The sequence below is a fragment of the Pinus tabuliformis genome, chromosome Q (genome assembly GCF_031772625.1).
Source record: "Pinus tabuliformis cultivar Carrire ecotype Pingquan chromosome Q, CPIR1, whole genome shotgun sequence".
Lineage (NCBI taxonomy): Eukaryota > Viridiplantae > Streptophyta > Pinopsida > Pinales > Pinaceae > Pinus > Pinus tabuliformis.
The window spans coordinates 100,638,101-100,650,210 of record NC_142296.1 but is presented as its reverse complement, the minus strand read 5'-3'; the positions used below and the strand labels follow the sequence as shown (position 1 = coordinate 100,650,210).

At 40.6% G+C, this 12,110-nt stretch overlaps 1 protein-coding gene across 7 annotated transcripts in view; it reads right to left on the bottom strand.

Annotated features, from left to right (window-relative positions):
* The window catches only part of LOC149218427 (uncharacterized), a 374,566-nt gene that overhangs the window by 43,467 nt on the left and 318,989 nt on the right, over positions 1-12,110 (bottom strand). For all 7 annotated transcript variants that reach the window (XM_089383979.1, XM_089383978.1, XM_089383980.1 and 4 more), the window contains one exon: positions 7,133-7,422. In XM_089383979.1, coding sequence (XP_089240105.1) covers positions 7,133-7,422 — 290 coding nt within the window. The remainder of the gene's footprint in view (positions 1-7,132; positions 7,423-12,110) is intronic.

Sequence of the window (12,110 nt, the reverse complement as noted above, 5' to 3'; positions counted from 1 at the left end):
GGGTTGTTGGGTGAATATAGGGGCTAGTGTTAGCCCTATACTCCTACATAGAATAGAAACAAAGAAGAGGGACCTAGCCACAGTGTTAGTAGCTTGTTTGGGTGCATGCTTGGGGCTGGTACAGGCTGCAACTTACCATGGTGCCATACCCAGTGATGACAAGTGAAGGATGGTCTTGTGGAAGGCACAACTATTGTTAATGGAGAACAATTGCAAGTCAAATCTGGGCAGATTTTGGGACTGATAGGAGACAGTACTTTGGACCTTATTTAGGCTCAGTCTTGCTAAGTTAGGCCGCAAGCCATAGCCAGCAACATAAGGATATTAGAAGCACTGCGTTGAGGTTGATTCATCTAACAAGGAGCAGCATGGTGGTGTAAGGGTCTCACCTTGGAGAACCTTAGTCTAGAAGCTTGACATGCTGCAGATCAGTTGAAGATTGAGGGTTGCTCTATCAGCATTCTGAGCTGCAGTCCTTGGTGCCAGGAGTATTACTGCTTTGTGTCATCTTCATGGTGAAGATCTTTTATTTGAGCAATTCAAAGTGTTGACTTCAAATGTATTTGTACTATCTCTCTCTCTGTTGAACTATTGAAGAATATAAGAAGAATTGATCAAGGGTTTCCCCACATTGGGGTTTGTCCCTAGTTTGTGCCACATCTTGTGTCCTCTTGTCTTGGCTTGTTTTCTGATGTTTATGTTTATGTTCTATCTGCACTTTACTATCATGCCGATGTGATTGCTAATATGGAATTGATGTTGAGCTAAAATGGAAAAATTGAAGTAAATTGCTCTAAGCATAGAACATACCTAAAATTAACATGGTATCAGAGGTGAGGCAAAAGAGCAATCACCTTAGACAGTTGGACAAAGTCAAACTTGAAAGGCTCAATGAGTTCCTCATCCCTCTTCCCAGCTGAAGTCAAGCTCCGTAAAATATCTAACATTGGAAGAGCAAGAAGTGCTGGATTACGTCAAGGGTAAAATCCCTGAGCCCCCATCAAATGCACCAGTTGCTACAAAGATCAAGTACACTAAGGGTGGAAGGAAAGGAAAATGCCTTGCTTGCAATGAGTTTGGCCATTATGCGAAGGAGTGTCCGAATAGAAGGGACACATCACTTAATGATGATAACAATCATTCCAGGGTCATCTTCAATGATCGAAGGAATTACAGGTACAATGGAAAAGGAATAAAGGAATGCAGGTCATCAAGGAAATGGCCGACTTTTCAAGAAAGAAAGGAACTCCAACCACTTTATCAGATGCAAGGAAGCACTCTCTAATTTGATAGAGAAGGAGACAATCGTGGAGATTATTCTTGGAGACAATGCAACTTATCCCGGAAAGGGCTACCCTTCAATTGAATGAGGGTAGCACAATTCATGTACAAGAAGTTCTTTATGTACCTGATCTCAAAAAGAACTTGGTGTCCATTTCGGCAATGGAAGTCAAAGGTTTCAAGGTGGCATTCATCAATGGAAAGGCACATGTTTGAAAAAGGAATTTTAATGATTCTTTTATTCTTCGGTTCAGGGTTGGCAATTTGTATCAAGTTGCAAGAAGTCCATTGGGGACCACGTTGTGTGACTCATCTCTTCTATGGCACTAGAGGTCTGCCCATCTTCATTGTAAGGCCCTACCCGATGTGAGACAGATGGTGACAGGGATTCCTGAATTCAAAGAAGAGCATGAAGGTACATGTTCGAGATGTACCAAAGGAAAGCTTACAAGGGGGCCATTCCTCTCATGTAAGACCACAAATGTGGAACAAACCAATGGGTTTTGAGATTCATGATCGGGAATCTCATGTATGCATGTTGAAGAAAGCTCTCTATGGCTTGAAGCAAGCACCCCGGGCTTGGTATGAGAGGATTGATAGCTATCTAATGAAGTTGATATTCATTAGGAGTGAAGCCGATGCAAACCATTGCTTTAAGGTTGTGGATGACAGACCTCTCATACTGGTACCTTATGAGGACGACCTCTTTCTAACAGGTGCAGACCCTCTCATTGGCAAAAGTAAGAGGGAGTTGGATTCTGGATTTCGAGGTGGACTGCAAGCCCGTGACTACCCGGATGGAGCTTAACTTTAAGAAGTTATGTGGTAGTACTGCCAGACCTGATTTGAGAAATGCCTCTGAGTTTCGTCAACTCATAATAGCATTGATGTTCTTGGTGAGCTCTCGTCCAGATATATGTTTTGCAGTTAAGATGTTGAGCTCATATATAGTTGAGCCTCACTGGATTGGAGCCAAGAATCTTTTGAGATATCTTCGGGGCACAATCTCTCATGGATTGAGATACACTATCGGAAATATGAAACTGCATGATTATTTTGATGTTGATTAGGCAAGGAGTGTGGAGGATCGCAAGAGCACTTATGGGTGTTGGTTCTCTTTGGGTTCTGCTTCAATATCCTGGATGAGCAGGAAGCAGAAGTCGATTGTTTTGAGCATCGATGAGGCCGGATACATAGTTGTGAGTATGGCCTCCTGTGAAGCTCTCTGGTTATGGAAGCTCTTCTGTGAGTTGTTTGGACACATGTTGGATACCATCGTGATCTTCTGTGACAACCAGAGGGGGATTCGATTGTTGAGAAATCCCTTGTTCTATGATTACTCCAAGCATATAGACACCAGGTACCACTTTATCTGGGATATGGTACAATGTGGAGCAAGAAGGCTCCATCACTCTGGGACTGATGTGTAGGTCGCCGATATTCAAATGAAGCCCCTGGGAAAGGTCAAATTCTTGACTTTCCGAGAACGACTAGGAGTCATGGAGAGACTCTCTCCTGAAGGTCTTGTATGATATGGATTTTGAGCTCTGGGAGCTCCAGGGGCTTGGGGGTACTTCTTGGAGCGATGAGAAACCATAGGGTGAGTGGTTCAGCCTTCCCCTAGTGGTTTGCTATGTAGGCAGGATGAGTGGTTCATCCTTCTCCTGCTGAGACACAATCATAGGGTGAGTGGTTCAGCCTTCCCCTAGTGATTTGTTGTGTACAGGGTGAGTGGTTCAGCCTTCCCCTGGGATACCCCATGGCGACATGTAGGCAGGATGAGTGGTTCATCCTTCTCCTGCTGAGACATCCTACCCATGCAGTCTGGGACTCATGGGAAGTACCTCTCATCTGGCCAATGAGTAGGGAAATGACTATAGGGACCATAGTAGTACCAATGGATGCATCGTGTACCTACCCTACTCCCTATGCTAGGATGATATTGATCTGGGACCAATTGGAATTGACTTCAGGTCACTAAGAGTGGTATGATACACTCTCTTTATTTGGAACTGATTTCGGATCAGTAAGAGTGGTATGATACACTCCCTTTATTTCGAACTGATTTCGGATCAGTAAGAGTGTTATGGTACACTCTCTTTATTTGGAACTGATTTCAAATCAGTAAGAGTGTTATGATACACTCTCTTTATTTGGAACTGATTTTGGATCAATAAGAATGGTATGAAACACACTTTTATATGGGACTGACTTCCGGTCAGTAGAGGATGGTATGATACATTCTCGATCACTTCTTCTTCTTCATAATTCAGTAAAGCACAGCAGAGCAGTGCAAGGAACTGATGGCAGAGATAGTGCAGACTGGCAGATGGATTAGCAAATGGAGTTCTCCCTAGCTGAAAGGGAGTGTTAAAATTGGCAACTAGGGCCAAACTCCATGTGGATCTTCTTATTCATGGCAGCTGATATTTTTCTTGGATTCCTCTCATCAAGAGGTGTAGGATTAATCGAAAGATCATCCAGTTCTGACATGTATTCATGGAGATATGAATTTATTTGTGTTATGTGACAATTCGTCAAGGTTGGCGAGCAACCAAATCACCCCCACTCAACCTCAACGTTGCACTATAAATAGAGGTGGCATGCAAGTCATTTTAGACACACCTCTTGTGATCTCTTCCTCTCCACTTGTTTGGGTTTTGGTGGAAGGAGAAGTCTCTAAGAGGATATGCAGTCCTTGGGAGAAGGTCTATACGCTGCCCTAGAGGAGATGCCCTAGCCCTAGACACAATCAAAAGGAGAAGGCTCTACACAGTCTTATATGCAGTCAAGATGAGGCTCTACTAGCATAAAGTAGAGGGTTTCTACATGTTATCTAAAGGGAACTTCAACGCTGTCAAAGGAAGCCCTAGACGCTGTCAAAAAGAAGTTTAAAGGCTGTCAAGGAAGCATGCCCTAGCCGCAGTCATGGAGGAGTCTTATCACAGCAAAGAGAGGCTCCTACGCTGTCCTAAAAGAGGCTTCTATAATGCAGCAAGGAGAGGCTTTAACATTGTCCAAGATCACTGTTTCAGGAAGCCCTAACGATGACCTAAAGGAGGAGACACATCCGCTGTCTTAAAAGTGCCATTATGCCCTAAACGCATGCCTTACTAGAGACCTAATCAACTGCCCTTATACACTACCTTAAAGATGCCCTTATGCGCAGTCCCTTTGTGCCTTAATCTGCTGTCAAGAAGATAGATACACAGATCAGAAAGGCTCCTTATTGTTGTCACAAAAAGCCCTTATTCACAGCCCTCCTAACCGTAGTTTGTGAGGCCCTCATCAGAAGGCTGGACCTAGAATTACAGCGTGAAGGATATATGTTTATTTAGGTGACAGCGAGTTCTATCAAGGCTGTTTGGGACAGCAGATTGCACAAGGAATCAGAGCCCTAATCTGTGGGTTGTTGGGTGACTATAGGGGTTGGTGTTAGCCCTATAATCCTACATAGAACAGAAGCAAAGAAGAGGGACCTAGCCACAGTGTTAGTAGCTTGTTTGGGTGCATGCTTGAGGGCTGGTATAGGCTGCAACTTACCATGGTGCCATAACCGGTGACGACAAGTGAAGGATGGTCTTGTGGAAGGCAAAGCTATTGTTAATGGAGAACAATTGCAAGTCAAATCTGGGCAGATTTTGGGACTGTTAGGAGACAGTACTTTGGACCTTATTCAAGCTCAGTCTTGCTGAGCTAGGCCGCAGGCCATAGCCAACAACATAAGGATATTAGAAGGACTGCATTACAAGGAGCAGCATGGTGGTGTAAGGTTCTCACCTTGGAGAACCTTATTCTAGAAGCTTCACATGTTGCAGATCAGTTGAAGATTGAGGGCTGCTCTATCAGCATTTCAAGCTGCAGTCCTTGGTGCTAGGAGTATAACTGCTTTGTGTTATCTTCATGGTGAAGATCTTTTATTTGAGCAAGTCAAAGTGTTAACTTCAAATGTATTTGTACTATCTCTCTCGCTGCTGAACTATTGAAGAATATAAGAAGAATTGATCAAGGGTTTCCCCACATTGGGGTTTGTCCCTGGCTAATGCCACATCGTGTGTCTTCTTGTCTTGGCTTGTTTTCTGATGTTTATGTTTATGTTCTATTTGCACTTTACTATCATGCTGATGTGATTGCTAATCTAGAATTGATGTTGAGCTAAAATAGAAAAATTGAAGTAAATTTCTCTAAGCATAGAACATACCTAAAATTAACATGGAACAATCGGAAAAGGATGGAACTCCCTCCTTGGGCTAGCACTCGAAGTCCACCGAAGCAAGGGTTGAGATCTCCGCTCAGAGACACTCGTGCTAAACAGCACTTGCAGACTTGGCTTTCGCTCAAGCGTGCTATGTCAAAGACAAGTTTCTGAATAGATGAATAATGACCAAATGAATGCCTCTTGCTCTATTTATAATTCATGGCTCCTTCTCTCCTTGTGGTTCCCACTCTCTCTCTCTCCTAATTCGCACTCCCTTCTCTTTCCTCTCTCTTCCAAGAGTGCGAGTTCTCTCCTTGGGTTGAATTTATCTTTCTTGTGGTCCCCACTTTCCACTAGAGCCGCAATATTCTCTTTTCCTCCTAAGTCTCGGTGCCAAAATTGCGTCCTCCCCCAAACTCATCTCTAATGCTGAAAATCAAAATTGGGGATATTACAAAGTATTTATCATAAGTCAAATTATTGTTCTAGAGTCAAGTTTCATTTGTACTTTGAAAATAAAATGGAAAAATAATTTTATTTGAGTCAAAAATGTCAATTTTACACAGACAAGACTAAGTCGGTCTTGGAAGGAGTAATTCGACCTTCTAGAAAGTGTATATATAGAACACAATTCAACCTCATTTGTAGCATCTCAAGAAAGTTTGATTTTTGTGCCAAGAAGAAGGAAAAAGGCAAGCAAAAAAGGCTAGAAGAGGAGCTGAAGTCAAAGGAGAGAGAACAAAGGTCAAAAGAGAGAGAATCTGCCCTAAATCTCCCACACGTGCGAAATTGCAGACCTAAATGTAATGGCCAAAGTTGAAGATCCATTTCAAGGGCCGAAATTCTGTTGCAGGGGCCAAAAATCTGAAGTTTGTGCTAGTTTGGAAGGCTTTGACTACCGTGACTTGAGGAGACTTTGACTTGTTGAAGAAGCTTTAAAGGACGGCTGACTTGGGTCTTGTGGGAGGTCTTTGTCTTAGTGTTTGGGCCTTGGATTTCCCATTTGATCTGATTCTATAAGAAAAGAAGAATTTTCTGGGTTTTCCCCTTGAAGGGGTTTTGCTCTGGCTTGGAGCCTACATCTTGTGTCTATTTTGTGATCTTCATAGTTTATGGTTTTGGTGATTGTTTGATGATCAGAACATCATAAAAAGTAATAAAAAGTCAAATCATAATCACAAGCAATTATCAAGTATAAGAGAAATCAACTCTAATTGCTTCCCTAAGGATTTCTCAACATCAACCACAAATCCTAACCCCAAGGGTGTTAAGAGAATTGAACACATGACTTCTCAATAGAAAAGGTCCTTTAATGATTGGGACTCGGCCAATTGAGCTAACCCTTAGGGCTCCCTAAATATTTTTATTATTGTTTTGAACTTTTGTAATGTTTTCCAACATTTTGAATGTATTCTTGCTATTGCCTGGAAATTTGGTTTTTTATTGTTTTTTGGGGGGCCGGGGGGGCTTCCAGTTGTTCTAAAAAGTTGTTTACACCCCACTCTCAAGCCTTATGTTATGGGAAAAACATGCAACATAGAGAAAATCATAAGCACAATAAATTGATAGATAGCTAACATACAAACACAGATTTAACAGTTTATGACTTTGCTTGCAGCTTGAAATGATAACTTGGGCAATGATAAGAGATACCTCGCCTAAAGAGTTAACTTCTAGTTTCGTCTCACCAGACAATCCAAAGTGCTCCTGTAGGTCTCCATTCGCATCCAAACTTGAGCTTGAATCCTGACCCATTTCTTTCAGATCTTCATTACCAAGGAATGATTGGCAAGTGTTCTTGCTAATTTCCTTCTGATTACAAAGGCGTTGCAGTAACTTCCTATATTCTTCTCTCCACCAATCCTGTCTACCGAGGTTTACAAAACTCTCTTGTTGACCTTTTTTTAATGCCAATGTCCATATAATGTAGATCTGTGGCTTAGCTGCAAGGAACAGAAAGGTGTTAATCTATAGAAGAATTTGAACTCAAATTTCTAAAACAGGCAGAGAAAAAAAAATCCTTTGATTTGTCCAGAAGTCGGGATACTTCCATTCATAGACTATCATGCATTCAAATTGCACACTTTGTTAAGCAGAAAGACAGAATAATTACATTGCCTTCAACTGTTGATTAGTGTTGTTACCCCTTAATCAGACACAAGGGGATCCTAAAAAATAATTTAATTTTTCATTTTTTTAACCCCTGATAATTTTGTGAAGTTTTGGGGAGTTGAAAGGCTGTATGAACTCACCATGTCATATAGTGCTGCCTGCAAAAGGAGGGAAAATAAGAATGGCCATTCATCCCGCAGTCTAATCAGATAGCTGGCCTGCAATCCATGTGAAGATGACAGACCCACTGATCTAGCATGTGATGTATCAAAAGAAGATAATTCTTCAGGATGGTTAGATTTGTTGAAATTTTTAACTAGATTCGGTCTTCATAATAACTTATGTATCCTTGATTTTATGTATTCGACGTAAAAGATGAAAGAAAAATTATTACTGTTATTTATAGCATGGGTTTCATGCTCAAGGTCAATTTATTTTTAGGTCAAAGCACCCATTGTTTGCTTCTAGGGTTTGTCATAGAGTCAAGGAGTCAAAAGAGTCATTGTCATATGTAATAGATCCCATTGGGTATCTTGTAACAAGCCAAAGAATTAATTGAGTCAAAAGTGTCAAATTACCCCTCCAAGACCAAGGCAGTCTAGCAATGAAGAAGTTGGCCTAATTAGGGCTATTCGTCCTCCTTGAAAGGCTATATATAAGACACCATTTGACCTCATTTGGAGTCTCACTCACTCATTTGATCAAGGAAGCAAGAAGGTACGTGAAGATCTATAAGGAAGAAGGAAGACAGAAATTCTGATTTTCTCTCTCTATCTCTCACACGTGCAAAAGAGGCTAGGGTTTTCGCAGCTACAAGGACGAAATTTTTGGGCTACAAGAGAAGGGACGAAATCTGAAGTAAATATGTCAAGTTGATCACCTTCAATCCCTTGAAGAAGACGCTGGTCAAGCAAAGGAAGGAGGTAGCCTAGAGGAGCCCTAAGTACCCACATGTGTGAAGTTGCAGCAAATTGCAAGAGGGCCAAAGTTGCAGGACTGCAGAGAAAGACTAAAATTTGTTGTTGGGAGTCGAAGTTTGTTACTGGGGTTCGAAGTTGAGCAGTTGGAAGAGATTTGACTTGGTTTGACTTGGTGAAGTAAAGCACATCCTCAAGAAGGTTGACTTGGTCTTGGAAGGGTCTTGATGTTAAGTCTGAGAATCTTGGAATTTGTCATTTGAAGATTCTATAAGAAAAGAGATTATTGTGGGTTTTCCTCTCTAGGAGAGCTTTTGGCCTTGGGTAGCAGCCTACATCTTGTGTCCACTTGTTCTATTGATCTTCATGTTTTGGAAGTTGTTTGATGATAAGAACACCTTAATAATAAATATAAGAAGAAGCTAATTTTAAAGAAAAGTAAAAGTAGATCACAAGCAGTTATCAAGTTAAAGAAAAATCACTCAAATCTAAGCCCTTTTGATTTCTCGACATTGAATCAAAGCTAAGGTTGACAAAGGTCATAATGAAGATCACTACATCCTTGAAGAAGTCATTGAAGTTCTCATTGGAGCAGTTTTCTACGATGACAAAACATCTCAAGCAAGGCATCAAAGCATTTGGGGATCTCTTATTATCTATCGAGAACCATACGCCCAAAACTTTCACTACAAAGGATTTAAGTAATGGACTATATTCAGCTCTTACAGGTACCTTTGAAGATGACAACATATGGGTAATTGACAGTGGAGCTTCTAGACATATAACAGGAGAACATGGACAACTAAAGACCATATCAAAAGGAATGTTTTCTCATTCAGTCAAGCTTGGAGATAAAAAGAGCTATGTAGTAAGAGGAATTGGATCAACCACGTTGGAGCTGGAAGATGGAGGAAACATACATCTCAACAACATCCTATATGTCCCAAGTTTGAAGAAAAATTTACTTTCCATTTCTTGTCTAGAAGATAAAGGAGATAGAATTGCTTTTGTTGATGGAAAAGTTATGGTATGGGGTAAGGGCTCTAGCATTAATAATGCAAAAATCATTGGGATTCGTGAGGGAAGGCTCTATAGATTACTTACACCTTTCTCTTAAGCCTTGGTTCACCTTGAAACCAATCCATGTAAACTTTGGCATAGAAGGTTTCGACACCTTCCTTACAAAATCTTACCATCTTTGAATTCAATGGTGCATGGCATCCCTGAACTAAAAGAAGAGCATGAAGGAATTTGTACGGGACGTGCATTAGGCAAAAATGTCAAGAAACATTTAGGGAGCGGTACTACAAGATCTAAGGAAGTTATGGATCTCATTCACTATGATGTTTGTGGTCCTATGGCTACAAAATTTCTTGGAGGTCATTTGTACTATGTAACTTTCATTGATGACCACTCAAGAAAAACTTGGATTTATCTTCTTAAGTCCAAGGATGAAGTGTTTCATAAATTTCAAGAATTCAAGGAAGACGAGGAGAATCTCATAGAACGAAAGATAAAAGTGCTACGATCTGACAATGGAGTGGAATACACATCAACAAAACTCATTGCTTTTTGTAAGGAGGCTAGAATTAAGAGGGAGTTGATAGTTCCATACAATCTTGAACAAAATGGAGCAACAGAAAGAAAGAATCATACAATTGAAGAATGTATTAGAGCTATGTTACATGATCACGACTTGCCTCAATTTTTGTGGGGTGAAGCATCCAAGACAATAGTCTACATTCAAAACCAAAGTCCTTATAAGATACTTGACAACATGACTCCTAAAGAAGTGTTTACCATAAGAAAACCATGTGTAAGATCATCTCTGAATATTTGGTTTCCCTGTCTACATGCACATTCCAAAAGATAAAAGGAAGAAATTGGGTCCTACAAGCATTAAGGGCATATTTGTTGGTTATAGTGCCTCATCAAAGGCATATAGAATCTACATCAAGGAAGGTCACCGAATTGTAGAGATGTGACTTTTGATGAAAACATTGCCTACAAGAAGTCCAAAGATCTCCCTATTGATTCTAATGATGAAGATCTAGCTATATTTGAAGAATGTCCAAGGGAAGAAGAAGATACTATACCTTATCATGAAGAAGAAAGTCCCAGTGCACCTATGCAACAAGTCATAATGCCTGAAACTTATAAGAGACCTACCTGGTTAACATCAAATATTCAAGAAGCGGAAGGACATGTTGCAGCTAAGGGAACATTTAGAGAAAGTAAAAAGCCTAAAAGATATTCAGGGTATGGAGCATATATGACAAAATTAATTGAAGCAGAACCATCCTCTTTTCAAGAAGTTGTCAAGCATCAAGAATGGAAAGATGCTATGAAAGAAGAATATCAATCTATAATTAAAAATGGAGTTTGGAAATCGTTCCTAGGTCGAATGACAAATTTGTTGTAACTCCCAAATGGCTCTATAAGATTAAGCACACAACAGATGGAAGCATTGACAAGTACAAAGCAAGGTTTGTGTCTAGGGGTTTCTCTAAACAAGAAGGCATTGACTATGAAGAAACATTTGCTCCTACAACTAGATATACAACAATAAGATCATTAATATCTTTGGCCGCAACTATGGGATGGAACATCCATCAAAGGGATATCAAGACAACTTTCCTGAATGGCACCATTGATGAAGAAGTATATATAGAGCAACCCTTGGGATTCGAAGTACATAGTAAAGAAACTCATGTTTGCAGGTTGAAGAAGGCACTTTATGGCCTTAAACAAGCCCCAAGTGTTAGTTTTTGTAGCATCGGAGGTGTTCTAGTCTCAAAACATTGTGGAGAGGCTAAAACAAATGAGTTCTGCATAACCCAAAAATCATTTATGGAAATTCCACTTAGAAGTGTCTCAATTAGATTATTAACCTATTTTTAAATGTTTCCTAAATATAAACTTAGGAAAACTGGTTAATTAATCAAAAATAATTGAGATAAGATGCAAATCATTTAGAAACTCATATGGATCGACTAGGAAATAATTTGGGCCCTTGATTAAGTTTTAATCTTGGTCGTTGGAAGTCCAACAGAAGATTATAAGAAGTCGTCGATGGGTAAATGGAGAACACACTTGTGCGGTTCGATTTCCTTGGAGAGTTCGATTTTTCCAGAGAGCCAGCAGTTGTTGGAAGAGTTTGAGCTTCAGAAGGGAAGCAGAGACAATGAGGGGCAAAGACAATGAGCCGGAGGCAGTTTTCCAGATCTGGTGAAGTGCATTGCAGAGAAAGGCTGAAGTTTCTCCATGAGGCTGTGTAGAGGCAATGCAGATCCTCAAAGGGTAGTTCGATTTTTGCTGAGGGGAAGACAGTTTCGGTTCCAGAGGCTGGGAAGGAGTCCCAGAGTACCAGGGAAGCATTTTCCTAGTCAGTAGCAGGCAGGACAACTTGATTAGCAATTGATTCAGGCAGCACGTGTGGTAGGCAGCTTCAGGTTGAGGCAGATCCTATGCAAGCCCAGTTGGACACCTTTCTCTTCAGTGGAAGTTAAGTGTCGGGATTGCTCAGAGTGAGGGTAATTTCCCTCAAGATATTTTTCCTAGCATTTTCTCTACAGGATAGCCAATATTAGGCATTCAGATTG